Source organism: Neoarius graeffei, chromosome 3 (genome assembly GCF_027579695.1).
Source record: "Neoarius graeffei isolate fNeoGra1 chromosome 3, fNeoGra1.pri, whole genome shotgun sequence".
Classification (NCBI taxonomy): domain Eukaryota; kingdom Metazoa; phylum Chordata; class Actinopteri; order Siluriformes; family Ariidae; genus Neoarius; species Neoarius graeffei.
In genome coordinates this window covers 52328126-52352267 of record NC_083571.1, presented here as the reverse complement: position 1 = coordinate 52352267, position 24142 = coordinate 52328126, and the positions used below count along the sequence as shown (strand labels likewise).

The window sequence follows — 24142 nt, the reverse complement described above, 5'->3', positions numbered from 1 at the left end:
AAAGTTGACTTGACTTGGTGTCGGTCCACATTATTTTTCGAGGGGAAAACTTGAGTAAAGGCAGCGGTTAATCCTCGCCTCACCCACTCGATAATTTTGGGGACTGATTGGCCGGGATTCGGGGAGTTAATGAGCCATCTAGTGAAGAGTGGGTCCTGCTGTAGTTTAGCAGGGGGAGGTCCCGGTGTCGCTTTGGCGGGAGCAGCTGTCACAGAGCCGTCTATGTCATCTCTGCGTCAGAGTGAGGAGCAGCAGGCTCCTCCTCCCTCTCTCAAGGAATTCCTTGTGGATTTTCCATTAGAGCAATCGCGAGACGAGTCTCTGCGGCATGTGTTTGACCAAGTGAGAGTAATCGATGGTCAAATGCTCCAGCCAAACGCCACCCCGTCCTTCCTCTATTTTTCTATTATGAAGGATAGGTTATACTGAGTGACGCAGGACACTCAAACTAAAGAGCAAGTCACGCAGCTTTTGATTCCAAAGAGCCGCCAGGAGTTGGTATTCCAGGCAGCGCACTTTAATCCCATGGCTGGACACTTAGGGCAGGATAAGACCCTAGCCCAACTAATGGCCTGCTTCTATTGGCCAAGGATTTGCAGCGATGTCCGTAGGTGGTGTATGGCGTGCCGCGAATGCCAGTTAGTAAATCCAGCGGCCATTCCAAAAGCGCCTTTGCGCCCTCTCCCATTAATCGAGACCCCGTTCGAAAGAATTGGGATGGATCTCGTTGGGCCATTAGATCGGTCAACATGAGGGTACCGCTTTATTTTAGTTCTGGTGGACTATGCAACGCACTACCCGGAAGCAGTGCCTCTTCGCAATATCTCAGCACGCAGTATTGCGGAAGTGCTCTTCCGCATCATCTCCCGAGTTGGAATCCCGAAAGAGATTCTGACTAGAGCCCTGCACTCCCGCGGGAGTCCCGCGGCACGGGACAAATTTTGAAAGCTCATTGCGGGCGCGGGCGGGAGGGGGAATGCACAATGCGGGAGCGGGCGGGAGAGGTGATAAGCTGCAGTCCCGCTAACTAAAAACGCGTTTAAAATAAATTAATAATTTATAAAATTTTATGTGTATGTGGAAGCGGGGGCATGGCCAAGCAGCAGTCTGTGAATGGAGGGTGGGGTCAGGGAAGGTAAGTGGCTAGGTCATTACACCTGATGTCAATTTGTATGCGTGTTTGTTGCAGGGATGGAGTATAAAGGGAGGGGGAGAGGAGAGAAGAAGCTCTCCCCGACCACAACACTTGCGTGAGAGAGAGAGAAAGTTGAAAAGCCGAATAAAGTGCGTGTGTGTAAATACAAACTCTCACCTGCTGTGCTTCTGTGCTCCACCCACACCGGGGTTTACTACAGTCCCTGGTTTCAGCACCACTGTAGTAAACCCCGGTGTGGGTGGAGCATAGAAGCACGGCAGGCGAGAGTTTGCGTTTACACACACGCACTTTATTCGGCTTTTCAGCTTTCTTTCTTTCTCTCTATCTCACTCACTCAAGTGTTGTGGTCAGGGAGAGCTTCTTCTCTCCTCTCCCCCTCCCTTTATACTCCATCCCTGCAACAAACACACACACACACACACAAAAAGTTGACATCAGGTGTAATGACCTCACCACTCACCTTCCCCGACCCCGCCCTCCATTCACAGACTGCTGCTTGGCCATGCCCCCGCTGCCAGTCTATCATATATAATTTGTGCTGGATATTTTATTTGGCATTAATAAAAGCATTTTAAGATGCCTAAATTTGCGGATGTGGTCTAATCTCGCGTATGTTTCTGATTCCTTTCCGCTCTTCCGTGTTTGAGATCTCCGATCATGGCAGAAGAGCAGAGCTCCTCTAGTGAAGCTCATAGTGCTTCAGAAGTAAGTGCTGCTTTAAAAAGAAAGTAGGGGGCAGGGCACCATCATGCTGTGTCTTTAAATTATATTAATTTCTTATAGGCCTACTTGTATTTCCTAGAATGTAAATGTGAGGAGTGACATAAGCTATGTGCAATGTACAATATTCTTAATATCCACTGTAGATTTTGGTAGGTGTGTTGGGTATCTCTGTAAAGCCTCAGTTGCCTGGCAACGCGCACCCTCGCTACGTGCGCTAGGTGAAGGATCGGTCAGTGGAGAGCTCAGCTAAGCTCAGCATGTTTAATTCCCCAAGCCAATGACAAGAACTTTCATGAGAAATAACGTGAACGTCTGCATCATGCAGGATTTGCGGGCGGGAACGGGACAAAATATGGCAGGCGCGGGTGGGAGCGGAACTGAAAATTCTGTCCTGCGCAGACCTCTAATTCTGACTGACCAAGGCACCTCGTTTATGTCACATTCACTGAACAAACTATATGGGTTATTAAGCCGATCTGCACCAGCGTTTATCACCCACAAACGGACGGTTTAGTTTAACGGTTCAATCACACCCTCAAGAATATAATTAAAAAATTCATAAGTGAGTATGCACGTAATTAGGATAAATGTCTCAAACCCTTATTTGCAGTGTGAGAGGTCCCCCAAGCCTCTACGGGGTTCTCCCCATTTGAATTGTTATATGGGCATAAGCCGCGCAGCATTCTAGATGTGCTGCGAGAAAATTGGGAGGAGGGACCTTCACCCAGTAAAAATCAAATTCAATATGTTATGGACCTGCGCGCAAAACTCCACACACTCACACACCTAACCCAGGAGAATTTGTGGCAGGCCCAAGAACGGCAAACCCGCCTGTACGACAGGGGTACGCGCCTTAGGGAGTTCGCACCGGGAGATAAAGTTCTTGTACTGTTGCCCACATCGAGCTCCAAATTAATCGCCAAGTGGCAAGGACCCTTTGAGGTCACACGGCGAGTCGGGGACGTTGACTACAAGGTGAGGCGAAGGGACGGGGTGGGGCGCTACAGATTTACCACCTCAATCTGCTCAAACTCTGGAACGAGGAGGTCCCCGTGGCATTGGTGTCAGTGGTTCCGGAGAAGGCGGAGCTGGGGCCAGAGATTCAAAAGGGAACACTGGCATCGCGTACCTCTCCGGTCCCCTGTGGAGACCACCTCTCCCCGACCCAACTTGTGGAGGTCGCCCAGTTGCAGACCGAGTTTTCGGACATGTTCTCACCCCTGCCCGGCCGCACCGACCTCATAGAGCACCACACTGAGATGCCCCCGGGGGTGGTAGTGCGCAGCCACCCTTACAGGTTACCTGAACACAAGAAAAAAGTGGTTCGGGAAGAACTCAAGGCCATGCTCGAAAGGGGCATCGTCAAGGAGTCCCACAGTGACTGGAGCAGCCCAGTGGTCTTGGTGCCCAAGACCGATGGGTCGGTCCGGTTCTGTGTGGACTATAGAAAAGTCAACGCGGTGTCTAAACTCGACGCGTACCCAATGCCTTGTATTGATGAGTTACTTGATCAACTAGGCACGGCTTGCTTTTACGCAACACTGGATTTGACAAAGGGTCATTGGCAGATCCCCTTGACTCCATTATCCCGAGAAAAAAAATGGCCTTTTCCACACCGTTCGGCTTACACCAGTTTGTCACACTTCCTTTTGGGCTGTTTGGGGCGCCCGCTACGTTTCAGTGACTGATGGATATGGTCCTCCACCCCCACACCACCTATGTCGCTGCGTACCTAGACGACATCATTATTTATAGTAATGACTGGCAGCGGCACCTGCAACACCTGAGGGCCATCCTTAGGTCGCTGAGACAGGCGGGTCTCACAGCCAACCTGAAGAAGTGTGCGATTGGGTGGGTGGAAGTACGGTATCTGGGCTTCCACTTGGGCAATGGGCAGGTGCGTCCCCAAATTAACAAGACAGCAGCAATTGCGGCCTGCCCAAGGCCCAAGACCAAAAAGCAGGTGAGACAGTTCCTGGGGCTGGCTGGCTACTATCGTAGGTTTATACCTAATTATTCGGATGTCACCAGCCAGCTGACTGATCTGACTAAAAAGGGGGCACCAGATCCGGTCCAGTGGACGGAGCAATGCCAGTGGGCTTTCTCTGAGGAGAAGGCTGCACTGTGCGGGGGGCCACTGTTACACTCCCCTGACTTTTCTCTCCCCTTTACATTGCAGACGGACGCGTTGGACAGAGGGCTGGGGGCCATTCTGTCCCAGGAGGTGGAGGGGGAGGACCGCCCCGTCTTGTACATAAGCAGGAAGCTGTCGGTGCGTGAGGGGTGCTAGAGCAGCATCGAAAAGGAGTGCCTGGCGATCAAGTGGGTGGTCCTCGCCCTCCACTACTACCTCCTGGGGTGCTTTCACCCTCTGTTCGGACCACGCGCCCCTCCAGTGGCTCCACCGCATGAAGGATGCCAATGTGTGGATCACCCGTTGGTATCTGGCACTCCAGCCCTTTAACTTCAAGGTGGTCCACAGGCCAGGGGCGCAGATGGTTGTGGCGGACTTCCTCTCCCGTCGGGGGGGGGGGGGGGGGGGAGTCAGCTGCGTCAGGCGGTGGGGGGGGTATGTGGCAGCGGGGGCGTGGTCAAGCATTGGTCTGTGACCGGAGGGCGGAGTCAGGGAAGGTAAGTGGCAGAATCACTGCACCTGATGTTGGTTAATCTATGTTTGTGTCTCTTCCCCAGTGACCGCGCCCTATATAAGGAGAGAGAGAGCAGAGGAAGGAAGCTCTCTCCCTGACCTGACGACTCGTGTGTGTGTGTGTGTGTGTGTGTGTGTGTGTGAGAGAGAGAGAGTGAATATCGTTACTGAAAAGTACTAAATAAAGAGTTTTCTTGTGGAACTTAATTCTGGCCTGCCGTCTTTTCTGTGCTCCACCCCTATGAACTGCTACAACCTATTACTTCTCAAGTCCCACATCCTTTCTTGTACCCAAACTGTCATCCCGATGTAACTCATTGCTTTTGTTTCTGCCCTTCTTTTCAATATACGCAGCATGATCTTAGATGCATGTACAATTAATGCCATCGTTCTATTCTCTTTGGATTCTAGGGTATTCCTCACCTTTGGTATTGTTACCATCAACAGTTCTGTGAATTCTGTAACCCCTATGACAATAGGGCGACTAATATAGATGTAGTGGTATGCAACTTCCTATAGAGGGCACATTATGCATCTCAGAGTAGAGCATCTTTCAAGTATGTGCTTCCTCTGCACTCTCTCTTCCACTTGAATCTTTTTTCCCGTGAACATGCCTTTAATCAGCTCCTGGTTTCTGGAATGAAAGTATAAAGAACATAAATTAAATTATTATTTTCATTTCGCTGTACTTCTCAGTTTACCCTCTGCCAGAAATTCAGCTGTGAGCATGAAGGTGAAGCAGTTTTGTTGAGTTTTTCAGTCATTGGAACTCTGATTGGTTTTTTGAATGACTAAATAGAATTTGGATCCAAGATGGTGAGCCCAGCCCAGTGAGACTGGACGATCGTGGAAGTGGTGTGGCCAACCGTGCCACCTGTCCCAGAGAAGGAACCTGACTTGTTGATTCGTTCATCAAGATATCAGATAAGCGTATCCATACTGTTGACTCTACAACAGGTAGAATAGTCATAAGAGTACATCCTGTCCATGTTCAAGGAACTGAAATTTTGGAATCAGTACGCACACACTTGTTTGAGGAACTGAACTCTTTGGAGTCAATACACACAAGATTCGCGGAACTGATTCCTCTTTGGAAATAAACACACACACACGGGTTTATATGGATTAGACGGACTTTTTCTCCGCACAGGCCCGGTGGTGGTTTACATGGACTACCCTTTCCTGAGGTCCTACAGCAATTGGGAGTTGGATTAAAACACTGCAAAAAATCTGAAAAAAATTTAGATCACTTCAGCATTCACGCACGAGCTACACAACTTCATACACAGCACCCCAATCGTATTGTGGTTTATGCCGACAGTTCTCTTTTTGACAAATGTGTGACTTATGAGGACAAAACAAAACACTTTTGGGTCTTTAAAGGGACAGTGACATCACTTTTAAATAGCTGATCATTAACATAAATACAGTACACACACCTGACAGCACAAAGCATTACTAGAACAGTTATTTTATTAACTATAAAGTGCTCTTAAATTTGAAATATTCAGCACGTATACACTAAAATGTATCAGCATATAAACAAAAATATGTATAAAAATAACTGCACTTTGTAATTCTATTAATTATCTGGCTGCATATATGATTTGTTTTTGCAATGCCAATTGAATTATGTTAAAATGAACGTTAAACTGAACTGTAGTTACACAGTCAACCACAGTCACAACTTTGAACGCTCACATTAACTTTCCTGCCAATACCCCATTATTATCGAACTTGCAAAGACCCATTTTAGAACAATGGATGCAAAGGTTGATAAAACCTTAAGGCATCAACACAACCCCAACAAAAAGAACAAACTATATGTTTACAGCAGTAGTTTTTGACTGCCCTTTTGCATGAATATTTAAAAGTTATCTGGCTACATATGGAAATTTTTCATACAGCCAATTGCCAAAGTCAAGCAGTTTCATTTTAAAGGTGTATTTGTTTGATGCAGAAACATCATTTTGTTAGGGAGTGATAGTGACTAACAGCTACACAACAAAACCTTTTAAAACCCACAAGTTTTCCAATGAAAATCAGATCCTTAACTAATTTAGAAAACCCATGTTGGAAACAGATGGATTTATAAAATGAGTGACTCCATCAACATAATCACATGTATACAAAAAACCCAGAGTGGATTCCCAGTGGAGTTACAGCTTTTGTTTCTGTGACTGCCTCTTTGCAGCTATTCCTCGGTTTCTGACAAAGTCCCTTATATTTTGCACTGTTTGTTGTTCTAAAACAGGGTCTTCTGCCAGCTTACAATGACTACATTCGTTTTTTGTGGCCAGTTTTCCTTTACTTATGTGATCCCTGAAATACCGCATGACTGCAGCAACCGCAGCCTTAGACCACAGTTTCTTTGGCAATCTTCTGGACTCATGTTCTTGACCAGTGTCTTGTCCTGGTAAATACACAAAGTGAAAAAATATCACACAAAACACAATGAGTTGGCCAGTTGGAGCAATCACAATCTTAGTTGAACTAATGCCACAGATTTCTGTTAACTTGTTTGTGATTTTTTTTTATTTTTAATTTTCAGTTGACTACTCACTTTATTGATTTTACACCTAGATTTGGCTAAGTCTTCATATTAGCTGCAGCTGACTTTAAGGTATACAAGTACTGTACATTAAGCACTGTACAAAGCTATTAAAGTACAGTGAGGATGCTTTCAAAAACAACGCATAGCATGTAGTTTTTAATTCAACACTTAATTCTATACAAGGTGCAGTAAGCAGAAAAAGACCTATAAACCAATCTCTGGCACCACTACAGCAGGATCAGTTCTCCTTAGTACACCTGCACACAGTTTTCAGGTACCTCTAGAAGTTGCACAGTTGTGTCTCTGCACTGTGTCTCGTCATGTAATCCCAGATTGATGATGCTTTATGAATCTGGCTGTATGTTTGGGGCTGCTGTCATACAAGACACCTCACTGATGGTACTGCATGATGGATAAGAACCTAAACATCTAAAGTGCCAAAATCTTTTTTGACCGTTTGACAGTCATCTACTTTATTAATTGGGATCACTTGTTGTACAGATGTGGTGCGGCTTGCTACTGCCTTTTTTTTTTTTTAATTAAAATTTTAGTTTAGGAGGCTGTATTGTGATGTGTTTTAAGTAGAAGACAATTGGGGCACCCATATATATCATACACTGTACTGAAACTGCAATATTGTTTTCTAGTCCTATATTTATTCCATTTTACATTATTTTTATCTTTTATCCTTTTTGCAATTTCTATTTGCATTTTGCTTTTAATATTATCTTTTTGTGTCTTCTGTAAAGGTGCTTTACAATCAAACTTGCCTTACCTTCAGACAGAGGGACAGACTCAGTTACTGTCGATGTAACAGATGACACTGTTCCTGCCAAACACATAATTTGACAAATGTTTTTTTAATGAGCAAAAAATTATCAACAGAAACACAACTATAAAGTGAGGTAACTTACCAAAATCACTCATGTCATGGACTTGCTCTGTGATAGAGTCTGAGGGAGCATCTACAGGTTCACTAGTCCCACACTCTGATGCAGTGAATGCTGTGCCACTGTCATCGGATTCGCTCTCACTTCCTTGGCGTCAGTGTCACTGAATGGAATTTCGTCTAGGAAATGGTATTAGTACAATTCACATGAACAGCTTGGCAAAAAATGTAATAACTTAATATTGGCAATAGTATTTTAGCCCAATCTATGTAGTATACGTAATGTCGTCCACTTGTGATTGACCTGGTCATTATGTTGTGTGGACAAGATAGAATTTAATCATTTGTGCACACAGATTAACATCATAAAAATATCAGGACTTCGATGGCTCTATAATTTGGGTCATTACAATTGAAATATTAATTTGGATAACAATAACATTAGTAAAATTATTACACAGTATGATGCTGTTAACACAATACAACTGAGAGCAATTAAACAATAATGTTGAATTTTTGCCCAATCCTATTATAGGCTTTTATGTTTGTATTTCTGAGCTGTAGACTTTGGCTTTTATTTGGACCTTTTGTTTGCTTGGAAAAGTTTGGTGATCACTGTTCTAAAGCATCCATGTGCCTCTAAATTAATATTCAGAAAAAACAAATAAATATTCTCAGAAAATATCTGTAAGCGCTAATTTCTGCACAAACCTTCAAGTTCAATCTCATCCAGTGATTTCCCCTGCAGGCTGGAAAGATGTCCTTTCTCCACTGACAAAAGCAGCTTGGAAATCTTGGCCAGCTGTGTTGTGGGAACTGGTAATCTGTAGAAATCGCGGTGAACACGGATGTCGTGACCCAGGAAATCTGCAACCTGGTCAAGTTCGTTATTTTTTAAATTAAGGACTTGTGAGAGTGTGGCCACATGTTTCCGAAGTTGTGTCGACCTCAGGTGCTCAGGGTGCTTTGCCCCACACTGGTTTGCATGAACACGCAAACAATCTTGTCCTCTGTAATTGGTCACTGATTTGGGTCTTGCAAACAGGAAGACATTTGTCTCACAAACACCGCACTCAGTCCTTTTACTGGTCAGTAGTGAGAGAGCATCCACCATGCTTGGGGTGAGCAGAACTGCAACCTTTCTTCCCCTTTTTCCCATGATTTTGACACGGCTGAAATAGTTGCAGAGTCTTTGTTCAGTCTTTGACAACCCCATGGCAACATCTTCATGGAGCTTTGTGTTGTCTCTTTCATAAAAACTTCTGAGGCGCATTTTTGAAACTTCCCCAGCACGTCTCTGATTGAACACAATGATTTGAGCAAGTGTAACTTTTGCAAGTTGAGCGTAGTTCTGAGCAGTGGCTTCCTCCTTCAAGTTGCAAAAGGCACTTTCTGCAGCTTCCTTAAGGTACCGGTGAAGAATCTGAACATCTTCAGTGAAGGGTAATGTTGATGGCTTGTTGTACTTTGCATCGCTCAGTGTGTTCAAGGCACTGTGAGACACCAACTCAGACCACTTGGAACTGTACAATTTCTTGAATATATCAGTGGACTTGATCAGTTCTTCATCTTCTGCCATGAGGGCCCGACAATGGATGATGTCACAGAGTTTGTGTAGTGTATGTCCTAATTTCAGTGCAAGGCTTTTTGTTGTGTAGGAATGTTTTCCTCATCAAAACCTGAAACTTTCTTCACTGCTTGCACAACTCTCTGGAAGTTAGCAGGTTTAACAGCCTCTTCCACGTTATGAACTGAGAATTCTGTGCGCAGACATAGCAACAAACGCCCAACTTCACGGAGCTTCTGTCACATGTATTCATACTTTGTAGGGTCTTGTCCCTGTTTGTTGTACAGTGACTGGGCAAACTGAATAATAGAAAAGTCATTTCGCACAACTGAAGCAACCTCATCCTGTTTCATGGCAGTGAGGAGCTTCCACACTCCACTTGAGATCTGATGACAGGATGCAGACTCTAGAGCAGCAGCCAAACCCAGTACTTTGGTTCTCCCAGGTTCTTTAGTCAAATCTTCATTTTCTGGCTTGCAGGGGCATCTGTGGACATGTCTCCAGAGCTCTTTCCGAAGGTACATCCCTTGGCAGTGTATACAGTGAATAAACCTTCCTCCCACTGCTTTAGCCTTTGGTCTTCTCTTCACTTTCAGTGATCCCGTTCCACCTTGTAAAACTGCAGTGTTATGTTTAAAGTTTCCCTTATTCCTCATTTTCTCTAATAATATTTTACGCTCTTTTGAGCATTCAGGGAGTGTAAAAGCATGTACAATTTCAGCATGTGTAGTGCGTGTTTTCAAGTGGTGGGAAATCTTACTTTGTGGCTTACCACAAATGTAACAGTAATTTCTATTACTTGTCAGATATGCTGATTCTTGGTTATTACGCTCTGCTCAATCCTGTGGCTTTTCCTTTGATAACTTTTTGATAGAATTTGATGATTCTGATGTTTCAGCAGCATTGAAAACCATGTGATCTTCAAGAGTTGTGCTGTGCACAACTGAGATGCTTGTATCTGACCCATAAGATGTCCCATCATCTGGTATTACTGGTTTTATGTGAATCTGTTTAGCTTTCATCTGATGAGGCAGAAAGGGGATGCTTGCATCTGAATCTTCATTGTCCTCATCATCTGACTCAGAGTCTGGTATGCAATCCTCATCAGACACGTTCCGAAGATCATCTGATACTTGATCCAGTTCTGAATGTGATGCGCTATCCTGATCTGACAGAGGTTCATCCCCAGAACATTTAGGCCCTGTCCACATGGCAACAGATTCAGGTGAATCTGATAAAATTGTTTATCATTTCGGCCTGGCGTCCACACGGCACCGGCGTTTTGGGTGCCCCAAAATGAAATCTTTTGAGAAGGGGTTCCAGAGTGGAAAAATCTGGCAACGGCGCCGTTGCGAACTCGTCTGGATGAGTAGAACGGATTTGTTTACGATGATGTCACAACCACATGACTGTGAGTGCTTCACGCCGGGTAGAAGTGTAACGAACTTGATGCGAGTTGTCAACAAATAAAAAGGAAAAAAAGGAAAAAAAAGGAGCGATCTCACCTCTTCAGATGTTGGTTTAAGTCCGACAATACATTCCTCAAAAAGGGCATAGAAGAACAAAGTAATCCATCAATGTGTAGCATTCAATTTATTCCGGACCATTAAAGAATTCTGGAGGATATCAGAATGTTGGCGTACCAGCTTCCATCTATCCCCATTCATTCCTCTTTTCGCGTCTCCATTCAAAAAACGAGCAGAAGGTGTGTGCGTGTGACAGTGACAGGGTGAGTGACACGGAAGAAGCTAGGCTCATGCTCGCCCTGAATTTCTCTTAAAGTGAAGGCAGAAGAATGTTCAGCGCCTGGCCAGGCTTTCTATGTATTAATTTACATAGACGTTTTAATATGAAATATAAATAAGTGTCTTCGACAATAGATACTATTTTACGCTACTGATTAATAATCAAAACTTTATGTGGCTGATGCTACAGAAGAAGGGGTTTATGCGCATGCGTAAACCCCTTCTTCTATTGTTCTGGTGTCTCCGACGGGACCGTCTTACAGCGCACCTAGAGGTGTGGCATGTGTATTGCATCATTTTCAGCAAGTGTTGCGTTGCCATATGTACCTGAAATTTTACTGATCCGTTGCCCATGTGGACGCGATATTAAAAAAAAAAAAATCTCGTTGCTGTTGTCGTGGATGTAGCCTTAGAAAGCTGTTGCTCCTGAAATGTTGAGAAAACAAATTATTTTAGCTAGTGATGGACACTTTATAGACAGTTTAGAAATTCAAGAACCCTTAAGTGGATACTCACCTGTGACAGGTGGTGGAAGTTCTCATTTGTAATTTGTCTGAGGCAGGATTTATGCCAGATGCCTGAACAAACTAACACATTTGAATATATTATTTTTAACTCTGTTGGTCTATTTAAGTTGGCAGTAATTTGGAATAAACAAAACAGCAAAAAAAAAAAAAAATCACTGTTAAAGAGATACATAATTGATATGAAATGTTTGCATAAGAGTAATTCAAAGGTAGATTCAGGAAAACCTCAAGCATGGCAACCTCACAGATCCCACTGTTAAGTTTTTAATGAATCTGTTTAATAGCGGTAGATTTTGTCCATCCCATTTATATTAAATAAGGTTAACAAAATATTAGGAACACACCCCAGTATACCAGTAGAGTTCAAGAGCCTCTAAAATAACCATTAAAATAAACAGAAACCTCTGTCAAACAGATCCAATAAAAACTGTATTTTGATCCTCACAAAGGGAGGTTTATTACAGGCCCGTTCTGTTATACCTCATTAGTTTTAGTTAGGTGTACCTAATACACTGGCAAGTCAATGTGACACAACAATCCTTTTGGATTTGTGGAAATGGAAATTTCATGAAATATGGAAATTAGATGGTGATAGTTATCAAATTGAATGCTGAACTATTAGTGAGATAAAAGACACGTTTTGACCGGGCCCTGCACTAGTTGATGTAAATGGATTAGGCAAAGTAATAAACACTTGTCAGTATAACACAATACAGCACAATACAAATGCTGTCCTCTAAAATAATCACACAGTTGAATCTCTCTAAAACTGTTTCAGCAAAAACACTAACCTTCATGAAAGAGAATTTACTGCAGGACTGCTGTATTAGACTGCATTAGTTTTAGGGCCCGTTTACACGAGGACGCTGTCGGGTAAAAACGACTAAATATTTTATCAGAAGTGCCTTTCGTTTACACGGGGACGGCGTTTCCGAGGCTGAAAAACGGATAAAATTGAAAACGCCTTTCAAAGTGGATAAGTTTAAAAACGGCCCCCGTTGCGTATCCGTCTAAACTACCCAATACGCGAAACTCCGCTCGGATCTGCTCACGTCGGGTACGCGTTTACGTCATACATATGTCATATACTGCACATGCCAGCCCGGGAAGTAAGAAAGTAAGTAAAAAAGTAAGAGCATGTCTGATTACATCAATCCAACGGACCTTCAAGCTGCTCTGTGTTTTAATGCAGTAGATGTATTTTCCTGCTCACCCGCCCAGCTGGAGCTCCTCAGTTTGGTGTCGCCAAGTTACACACACACGCACGCGCGCACACGCGTGTGCATGCACGCGCGCGCCACCTATTCAAGCCGCTCGTGAAACCATAAACCCGAGACTGAAAACAAAACTAGCAGCCGAACGGGCTTATTTTGCTGAGATGGACACTGCCTTTTCTCTTCTTCACCGAAACAAGAGTGAGTGTTACTTAATAAAGGCAGATTAAAAGAGTTTCGGTTTGCTCCTGCTCCTCCCTCGAGCACTACAGTACCTCAGCCGGTGTTCTGAAATTTCTTCCTACCTATAATTTCTTCCTACCCGGTGTTCTGTAAAGTTATCCTAGCAAGTTCTCATACAGACCATTTTATTATTCAAAACAAGTCATTACAAATTATTTGACTCGGCCAAAGACTCGACCAATACGCACAAAACATAAAAATCGGCAAATGCGTGAAATTCTCACCGATTTTCTATCAGCCCAGCTGATTGGTGGGACAAAACTACTGTTGAATTTTCCTACCCTCCTGGATTTCGCGCATGCGTAGTAGGCTTAGTAGGATAACTTGACAGAACAGCGGTGCAGATGTGCAGATCAGACAAGACGGAAGACGTTGCGCATGCGTGCAGACATAGCGGAGACATTTATGCGTCACCGTATAGACGCAGATTTCCTCCTTGAAAACGGTCGTGTAGACGCGGAAAAAAGTGAGAACAAAAACGGACTTTTGCGTTTTTGTTTTATACCGTCCCCGTGTAAAGTGGGCCTTAGCTAGGTTTTGTTAATGAACTGCCAAATGAGTGTATATCCACCCACTGCCCTTAGCTGCACACTGTACAAATTCACTGAATATCTCACCTTTGCATTTATAGCCAAGCCACTTGAAGGAGGATACAGGTCCTATGCACTGAATGCACTTGTCCAAGGAGGATACTGTTGTGCACACAAGGCGATGATTTTGACACTGATGGCAAAATTTTATGGTAACATTAATTTTTTGTGAAACAGTTTTAGTGGCAGAATATTTAACATTCACATTTTGACATCTACACAGTCCTAGAAGAGCCAATACATTTCAATCCAATATCAACGTGACAAGCAATTTACCTTTCCACTGTTGACAACTGGATCCATTTCACTTGGACTAGTGAACTGATTCTGATTATTTTCAGTCGTCATCTAAAATAGATAACAAGAGCAGACAATTTAAAAAAATACCACAATGATTACTGTCTGTTTTATTTTAGATGTTGTTAAATCAAGAAAAGAACTTTTCTAGATGCGGCAAGATAACTTTTAAAATTCTATGAAGAATGTCTTAATCTGTTTGTTTTTTAGTTACTGTTGTCATACAATGGAACGAGTATGAAACAGTAACTCAAATGTGGCACAATAAGATGAGATGTTAACTAGCAGTCACTTTCAAAAAAGATACAGAACGCACTGATGAACATCTTTCATGAGGATATACCTCTTCAAAATATTTGGAAATTTGTGGTCTCAGAACCTCTGGAACTTCAAATTTTGCCACAAGTATTGTCATTAGGCAGCATTAGGCACCATGCATGCAGCCTGTTGCAGTTGCTCCGGCTCGTTTCGCGTCTTTTTCTTACTTTTATACAACTTTCTTCCTTTTTTCCCCTCTGAAAGTACTGTAGTAACTTTTTGAAGCCACGCCCTCTCTAAAGTTGGTCGTAGAGAGAGTTTTTATTTACTTTTCATGTTGGAAGGTCTACTTTCACTTCCACTTCCCATCGGATATGCTGCTCACATTGTTTACTCCAGAGATCAGCTGATTGAGCTGAAGCTAGCTTTGGAACTAGACCCGCTGATCCCCCAGATTTGGAACTTGATTTACCTTTCCATCTCTGCTGAGGCAAATCTTGTTCCCCTCAGCAACCTGAATCGGGTTCCCCTCAGCGGCCTGAATCGGGTTCCCCTCAGCGGCCTGAATCGGGTTCCCCTCAGTCATCATTTGAAGCAAATAAACCATGGAGGAAAGGGACAATAAATACACAGGCACTGGCAATGCACCACTTAAGAGTATATTTGAGGATTGAATGAACTAAGAATCCACCTTTTCACAAAAATTAGGAGAGGAAAAGTTTGCTTTGATCCTCATTAGACAATTTAGTAAGACACAGAATGCAAAATGTTAAGGATAATCTATCTTTTATGAAGATATACTTACGATATCTACAGCCCCGATTTAAAAAAAGTTGGGACAAAGTACAAATTGTAAATAAAAACGGAATGCAATGATGAAGTTTCAAAATTCCATATTTTATTCAGAATAGAACATAGATGACATATCAAATGTTTAAACTGAGAAAATTTATCATTTAAAGAGAAAAATTCGGTGATTTTAAATTTCATGACAACAACAACACATCTCAAAAAAGTTGGGACAAGGCCATGTTTACCACTGTGAGACATCCCCTTTTCTCTTTACAACAGTCTGTAAACGTCTGGGGACTGAGGAGACAAGTTGCTCAAGTTTAGGGATAGGAATGTTAACCCATTCTTGTCTAATGTAGGATTCTAGTTGCTCAACTGTCTTAGGTCTTTTTTGTCGTATCTTCCGTTTTATGATGGGCCAAATGTTTTCTATGGGTGAAAGATCTGGACTGCAGGCTGGCCAGTTCAGTACCCGGACCCTTCTTCTACGCAGCCATGATGCTGTAATTGATGCAGTATGTGGTTTGGCATTGTCATGTTGGAAAATGCAAGGTCTTCCCTGAAAGAGACGTCGTCTGGACGGGAGCATATGTTGCTCTAGAACCTGGATATACCTTTCAGCATTGATGGTGTCTTTCCAGATGTGTAAGCTGCCCATGCCACACGCACTAATGCAACCCCATACCATCAGAGATGCAGGCTTCTGAACTGAGCGCTGATAACAACTTGGGTCGTCCTTCTCCTCTTTAGTCCGAATGACACGGCGTCCCTGATTTCCATATAGAACTTCAAATTTTGATTCGTCTGACCACAGAACAGTTTTCCACTTTGCCACAGTCCATTTTAAATGAGCCTTGGCCCAGAGAAGACGTCCGCGCTTCTGGATCATGTTTAGATACGGCTTCTTCTTTGAACTATAGTTTTAGCTGGCAACGGCGGATGGCACGGTGAATTGTGTTCACAGACAATGTTCTCTGGAAATATTCCTGAGCCCATTTTGTGATTTCCAATACAGAAGCATGCCTGTATGTGATGCAGTGCCGTCTAAGGGCCCGAAGATCACGGGCACCCAGTATGGTTTTCCCGCCTTGACCCTTACGCACAGAGATTCTTCCAGATTCTCTGAATCTTTTGATATTATGCACTGTAGGTGAGACGTTCAAACTCTTTGCAATTTTACACTGTCAAACTCCTTTCTGATATTGCTCCACTATTTGTCGGCGCAGAATTAGGGGGATTGGTGATCCTCTTCCCATCTTTACTTCTGAGAGCTGCTGCCACTCCAAGATGCTCTTTTTATACCCAGTCATGTTAATGACCTATTGCCAATTGTTCCTAATGAGTTGCAATTTGGTCCTCCAGCTGTTCCTTTTTTGTACCTTTAACTTTTCCAGCCTCTTATTGCCCCTGTCCCAACTTTTTTTGAGATGTGTTGCTGTCATGAAATTTCAAATGAGCCAATATTTGGCATGAAATTTCAAAATGTCTCACTTTCGACATCTGATATGTTGTCTATGTTCTATTGTGAATACAATATCAGTTTTTGAGATTTGTAAAGTATTGCATTTCGTTTTTATTTACAATTTGTACTTTGTCCCAACTTTTTTGGAATCGGGGTTGTACTAGTGACTGGGTCCCCAACCATCAGATGTAACATAACTTCTTATACACATTAAACTAACACAGATCAAATGCAGGGTGTCCAGGTATTCTTAAAAACTAAAGTAATGCCACCATCGACCCCACCAGGAAGAAGGTCCTAATTAACTGTATGGACCTCCTAAGTCACATTTGGGTGGTTCACAGCTTAATACACACACACACACACACACACACGTTGCAGTGACCTACACTTTGAGAAGTATGTAATGAGGATGTCCTTCCATACCATTGTCCATATAAATCATATCACACTCAGGTAACCAAACACACACACACTGAAACAACAGTATTGTCATTAATCTGCACATTGAATTTAATTTACCTTTCCAACTCTGCCAAGTGGACTAAGCACTGAACTTGTCTGAATCTGGTTCCCCTCAGCTGTCTGAATCTGGTTCCCCTCAGTCATCATCTGAAGCAGATAAACCATGGAGGAGAGGGACAATAAATACACAGGTACTGACAATGTACCACTTAAGAGTATATTTAAAGGAAAACTCCGGAGTGAAATGCTTTTTAGGTCTATTTTCGCATTATTGGCAGTGCATACGTTGAGTTGCGACCACAATCACGTCAATCGGATGTGTTTTGAGAAAATTCGTTTTTTGTGATTTCAACCGGAAAGCGCTAACACGGCAGTGCCCGGGGCATGTCTTTTTGCCGATACAAAACGCTAGTTTTAAAACCATTGCAAAGCTCAAAACATGACAGTTCTGTGGAAGTGAGCAGAGGGTTCCTACAAACAAAACGAAGTGTCCCTGGCTCTGCAAGTGCACGGATAGAGTGTGTAGAAGAGTAAATACAAAGCCAGTGACCTTACCTGAAGTTGGGCTTCCTCAGACGCCATCTTCAGTGGACAGTCCGTAAAAGTCGAGTGCCGAGCCCATTGTGCATTTCCAGTGGGAATCGTATCGGCAAAAAGACATGCCCCGGGCACTGCCGTGTTAGTGCTTTCCGGTTGAAATCACAAAACGAATTCTCTCAAAACACATCCGATTGACGTGATTGTGATAGCAACTCAACGTATGCACTGCCAATAATGCGAAAATAGACCTAAAAAGCATTTCACTCCAGAGTTTTCCTTTAAGAATTGAATAAACTAAGAATCCACCTTTTCACAAAAATTATGAGAGGAAAAGTTTGCTTTGATCCTCATTAGATAATTTATTAAGATACAGAATGCAAAATACTGAGGAGAATCTCTCTTATGAAGATATACCTACTATATCTACGAGTGACTGGGTCCCCAACCATCAGATGTAACATAACTTGTTATACACATACCTCAAAATCTTCAGCTTTTGATGGGGAATTTGTGGTCTCAGAACCTTGCTGAGGCATTTCCTCATCAAGACCCTGCATTAAAGAAAAATAAGATATCATAAATATCTTGAAGACATGTTGTTCCCTGTGTAATATTATGTGGGGAAAAAACACTGTTTTAGGCACTCAACAGGTCAAATGACCACGAAAACTATAAGCTTGTAATTTTGACTTACTATATACAACTTACTATACACATTAAACTAACAGATCCAGTAGATGTAGTTCTACAACCCACCAAACACGTCATTTCTGTTTCATGCATGTGACAGTGCAGCTGCGTTTATCTTGTATGAAAATGTCACTTACTCTATCGAAGCCTTTTAGACAACCAGCTGATGCACCAGTAGATGCCTTTTTTTGCCGCCGACTTGCTGATACCTTCTGAGCACTCCTAGAAAGCTCTGCTGTATGTGGTACCTCTCCATGTTGACCCTCTGTGGACATTCCTCCTGGTTTCTGAAGAATTTATTGACAAACATCAGGCCAATGACATTAAGTACAAATAAATCTAATACAAGAACTATCAATTCCACAAAGTAAACATCTGATCACCTTGCATCTCCATGGCCAGTCTGAGTCTCTGTAATTATAGGTGATCTCCTCACCTGGACTTATGTCTCTTATAGCAAATAGACACAGATGGGGCTTCCCTTCCACTCTCAAGTACTTCATCTTGGCATTAGGGTTTATATGGTCATCATTAACAAGTCTTCCAAGAGACCCATCCTCACTGGCTGCATCAACACTACAAAAGCACAAGTAACACATAGTTGGGCAGTATTAATTAGCCTAAATTAAGAGCCTTCTGTCAACAACACTTGCATTTTCAGTAAACCAAGAGCAACATGACATTTAATTCTGATTGGATGAAATAATAACGTAAAACACACCACCACAGTGTCCCATTAAATTGGAACTCGAACATGAACACCTTAAGGCAGTCATGGTATATTCTCCGTCTCCTCTCGCTTGTCTGCTTGCTTATTAGTTCACTTCGATACTCCAACAGGAAGTCACCTTTTGCAAATGGAGTGGTAGTGAAGATGCCATGACCTAGTTAACACACACAACAAATAACTCACAAAAAGTAAGGTGACATATTTAAAGTTTTGTCATGAATGAAAAAATCAGAGGATTCAACTGACCTTTGAAGGCATTAATGTATTTTACATCGAGTCCCACTTTGTCCCTTCCATTGCTCACATAAAATTTTGCATCTTCTTTTGCATTAATGCGTCTTCACCTTTTCATGTTTTCCTGGCATGTGACAAAAGCATTTATTACCAACGTAAATGACCGTCATTATTATTAAGTTCATTTGGAAGACAAAGATGATGGGAACAGAAAAGGACTATAACTTTTAAACATAGTTATCTACAAGGAACATCTGGACAGAAGCCAGATGATGTGCTCATAACTGTATTATTTATATTTGATTTAACACTGTGTAACAAAAAAAAAAAACACATGCTCACAATTCTGCCCCTGTCCTCAGTTAATACAGTTTACAGACTTGCATAAGCAGATAACTAACACTCTGCATTACACCAGATACCTGTAGCATTGTTTCCCCTTACTTTTATGCTGATAGGTTTATAATACCAATTAATATCACGCAAATAACCTATGTGGAACAGGCTGTCATCTTACTTATTTAGTTATGTACACTAGCAGACCTACAAAAATATCTTATTGATGACATTTAGGAAATTACATGAATGCATCAAAGTTGCACACTGGTATTAATGTTATTCTTTCCAACCTGTGTCACTACAACAGTTGTGCATCTTTACATGGAAATCTACATCGACTACACCATAGTGCTTAATATACTGTGTATACTTGATATACACAGGCCACTTGATATCATTTATAAAACCTGTAAACTACAGGTGTAAAACATCTTGCTTCAATTTTTCTTAGACTTAGTCTAGCTAGCTTATCACAAGCAAGAAAAAACAGCTGTGCTATATTATATTTCCTTTCTTATCATTTTTCGTTTTCAATCTAGAAAACCAAACCTGAGCTGCACAGTAATATTGCCTCTGTTGCCTTCTCTACCTGCTGTCCTCTTAACAGCCAGGAGTGTAATAGTGCAGCAGATTAGTGCAAGAATCATTCACTTTGTGATACAAGCATGAAATTTGGCACAAATCTTCTAGACCTACTTTACCCAAAAAGCCCGTTAGCCACGCAAAAAAAAAAGCCGCCATTTTCCAAGATGGCCGCCCTTCTATGTATTCTTTAAGTTCGTTTCTTAAGACACGTATTTTTTAGGATGTTACCTCGTTTGTTGACAGTTTCGGCAACACTTCCACCTTCTTCAAAACAATCACCAGATGTCGAGTGGTGACGTGCCTTATCAGCTGATGTACTCTATGGAGGCGTGAACGTCCCGCCCAATTTGACAGGTAGTCCACGCCTCCTGCTGTCAGGTCGCTGCCCCAGGACTGCGCTCCAGGTGTGTGACAGCGCGTACGCTCCCTCATTCCGGTTCATAGTCCTCTGCGCCCGCTTACGTATCTCCACTGCCTCCAAAATCCAACGCTGGTATCTATTCTCTTCAGCGCGAATGACTCTGGCCTCTTCCCAATTCATAATATGATTTTGCCGTTTGCAGTGGTCTGAAATGGCTGATTTTAAGTTTTCTTGGTTTACTTTTTCTTTTTCGGATCTTGTGAGTCTTTTTGTTGTTTCTTTTTCACATTCTAATTGGTGTTCTTTCCTGCAAGTGTGGAAGCATCTGCCCGTTTCACCAATATAGACTTTATTGCATGAATGGCAAGGGATTTCATATATGACATTGCATTTATTGTCCAGTTGTATTTTGTCTTTGGGGTGAACTAGCAGCTGTCGGAGGTTCTTGTATGGTTTGACCGGGGTGTTGATGTGGTATTTCCTCATGGATTGTTGGATGCGTTCTGTAACTCCTTTTATGTATGGTAATGTGACAAAGCCCCGGTTTGTTTTTTCTGTGTTTTCTTGTTTGTTTGTTTTTTCCTTTTTTTGTGTCTGTAATTTTCCTTTTTGAATTGCCCACGGTGGATATTGGCAGTTTTTTAATGCCTGTTGGATGTGTTGTTCCTCTTCCTGTCTGTCTTTCTCCTCCGTGATGTTCTGTGTTCGGTCGTATAATGTTCTGATTACTGACATTTTGTGTGCAATGGGATGTTCAGATGTCCAGATAAGATATTGGTCAGATAAGATAATGTGTAGGTTTTCTGTATGTTGTAATTCTGATATTACCTTCTTCTGTGTGGTGTAATTTTAGGTCCAGAAACGCTATTGTCTTGTCCGTTTCCTCTTCGTGTGTGAATTTGATGTTGCCTGTCTTGTCTATGGAGTTTAAATGATCCGTGAGTTGTTGTGTGTGTGTGTGTGTGTGTGTGTGTGTGTGTGTGTGTGTGTGTGTGTGGCCTGTTTTGGTTATTTCAAGAATGTCATCAACGTATCTTTTCCAGAAGATAGGTTTGCATTCGTCCGGTGCTGTTTCTATGGCTCAGGTTTCCAGATCCTCCATAAAAAAAGTTGCATAGAGTGGCAGATAGCGGGCCCCCCATTGCAAATCCCTCTTTTTGTCTGTAGATTGTACCTCTGAAGTGGAAATATGTGGACGTGGAAATGAAATGTAATAGTTTTATGTCCTGTGCTGTAAGTTTTGTACGTTTTTTCAGGGTTCTGTCTGCTTTTAACCGGTTTTCTACTATGTTGAGAGTGTTTGTGACCGGTGTTTTTGTAAAGAGGGATATGACGTCATGTGATACAAAGATTTCATCCTTTTTTATCTTGATTTCCTTTAGTTCTTTCGCCAGTTGTTTTGAGTTTTTGCAGTGGTATTCCGTGAGTCCGAGGAGTGGTTTAATTATGTCTGCCAGTGTCTTGGAAAGGTTGTAAGTAACTGATCCTATACTGTCTACCAGTGATGCCAGTAACGCGCTACTTAGTAACGCGTTACTGTAGTCGGACTACTTTTTTCAGTAACGAGTAGTCTAACGCAACTACTATTTCAAAACCAGTAGTCAGACTACAGTTACTTATCTAATATTAGATGCGTTACTTTTTCGCATTTCGGGGGGGGGGCATATTTTATTAGCCTAAATGGCTCGTCTTCACTCTGTAGAATACGCCGCTCAACGTGCATTTGTAGCAAATATTCTATCTCATCAGATCTCTGTTCCGCGGCGCGAGAGAGAGTTAGCTGCAACGTTAGTGTGCTATGGAGGAAGAGCGGTTCGCGTTTAGCAGTTGGAAGTACAGCCACTATTTCGATTTTATTTCAGTTAATGATGGTAACATCAGGGTCCGATGCACGCTCTGCCCTGGTGAGAAAGTACTCTCAACTTTCAAAAATACCACGTCTAACCTAAAGAAGCACCTTGATAAACAGCACGCCTCAACAAGCTTAAAGGAGCGAGCACCACCCGCAGCGAAAGAAAAAGACACGGGAGGTCCCAGTCCTAAACAGATGAAGCTTGATTTCGGCGCAAAGCCAACAAGTGGTGCGGAATTGAACCAGTTAGTTGGACGTTATATGGTTGAAGAGATGCTGCCTGTTAACACAGTCGACTCGCCCTCATTTCGTGCCATCGTTTGTAGGATTCCTACCAGTAAAGGCACTGAGCTGCCTCATAGAACATCCTTTGCTAGCTACCTGGACAGGGAATACTCAACGATGGAGGAAAATCTTAGAGCCGCACTACGTGATGTCGACTTCGTATCAACAACAGCAGATATCTGGACAGCGAATAATAAGAGCTACATGGGGGTCACACTGCACTGGCTTAGTAGAGACACTTTAGAATGAAAAAAGGCCGCGTTGGCGTGTAGGAGAGTACGGGGCAGACACACATATGACGTGATAGGTCAAGAAATTGAAGACATCCACTCGTCGTATGGGATTGTAAATAAAGTCGTTGCGACAGTGACAGATAACGGCTCGAATTTTGTGAAAGCATTTCGAGTTTATCAGGCTCCATCTGATGACAACGAGATGGAAGAAGAGTCCCTCGATGAAGTCACGTTTGTACCCATGTCAGACCTATTGTCAGCTGAGCAGGAGAGTGATGCTGCTGAGGCCCAGATTGCCCTTCCTCCACACCACAGATGTGCCTCACACACAGTCAACCTCGTTACCACAAATGACGTCGACAAATACTTAACATCAATTGCAGACGTCAAGGTTGTGTACAGGAGCAGCACAGCAAAATGCTCTGCTCTGTGGACAAAGGCAAGTAGGTCCAGCACTGCATCAGAGGCAGTGGAGGAGGTGAGCAAGAGGAAGCTCCTAGTCCCAACATCGACAAGGTGGAACTCCTTTTTTGACTCTGTAAAAAGAGTTACAGAAATCCCCATGCATGAGCTGAATACTCTGTGCACCAAGTTGGGAGTAAAATGCTTCAAGGACAAAGAGTACCAGTTCTTACATGAGTATTGCACTGCCACAAAGCCTTTGACTGTTGCACTGGACATTCTACAAGCTGACTGTCCTTATGGGACTTTGCTACCCACATTGGAAGCTCTGATGCAGAGGACCCTTGCCGTGAAAGACACCCTCTCCAGCATGACTGCAGGCCTTCCAGATGCCATAGTGCAGGTATGGTCCATATTTAACCTATCTGAAATTTATTCTACCATACTATTGCTGAATACAGAATATTCATTATGGCAAAACAAGAATAAAATGCAAATTCCAGAAAATAATAAAACAATTAATTTATGGATACTACATGATGTATTGTTAATTCAATTGTTATTTTTATAAGGCTTTGTTGGCATACATGGAATAGAATTCCCTTATTGTCACTATTCACAGACACATATGTTATTGCACATATCCTAAACATAGCAATCTTTTTTTTTTCAGGCAGTGCAGACACGGTTTGCCAATCTCCTGGACGACAGAGGTGCCCTTCTCGCAGCTGTGAGTTGCCCAAAATTCAAGCTGAGATGGCT

The 24142-nt window shown here is 42.6% G+C and overlaps 1 protein-coding gene and 1 long non-coding RNA gene across 2 annotated transcripts; both read right to left on the bottom strand.

Moving 5' to 3' along the window:
* Positions 1–11795: 11795 nt before the first annotated feature.
* Positions 11796–14205, bottom strand: LOC132882826 (uncharacterized). The gene is made up of 3 exons (XR_009654241.1): positions 14132–14205; positions 13883–13988; positions 11796–11868 (listed from the first exon to the last, which is right to left on the bottom strand). It is a non-coding gene; the product is annotated as an uncharacterized LOC132882826 (long non-coding RNA).
* A 2797-nt stretch (positions 14206–17002) lies between these two features.
* Positions 17003–19410, bottom strand: LOC132882572 (histone-lysine N-methyltransferase SETD5-like). Its single transcript, XM_060915664.1, has 7 exons — positions 19336–19410; positions 19081–19243; positions 18743–18935; positions 18497–18646; positions 18149–18220; positions 17187–17276; positions 17003–17008 (listed from the first exon to the last, which is right to left on the bottom strand). The coding sequence occupies exons 2-7, from the start codon at positions 19113–19115 to the stop codon at positions 17003–17005; spliced, it is 546 nt and encodes a 181-aa protein (XP_060771647.1). The 5' UTR covers positions 19116–19243; positions 19336–19410.
* Between the last annotated feature and the right edge of the window lie 4732 nt (positions 19411–24142).

Bases quoted from the DNA above. Each gene is read 5' to 3' on its own strand.
- LOC132882572 (XM_060915664.1), bottom strand. From the start codon at position 19,115: ATGTTCGAGTTCCAATTTAATGGGACACTGTGGTG. The intron at 18,936-19,080 runs GTGTGTTTTACG...GTGCTTTTGTAG, and splicing joins TTTAATGGGACACTGTGGTG to TGTTGATGCAGCCAGTGAGG. The intron at 18,221-18,496 runs GTAAGTGACATT...TCTTTAATGCAG, and splicing joins GTCTAAAAGGCTTCGATAGA to GGTCTTGATGAGGAAATGCC.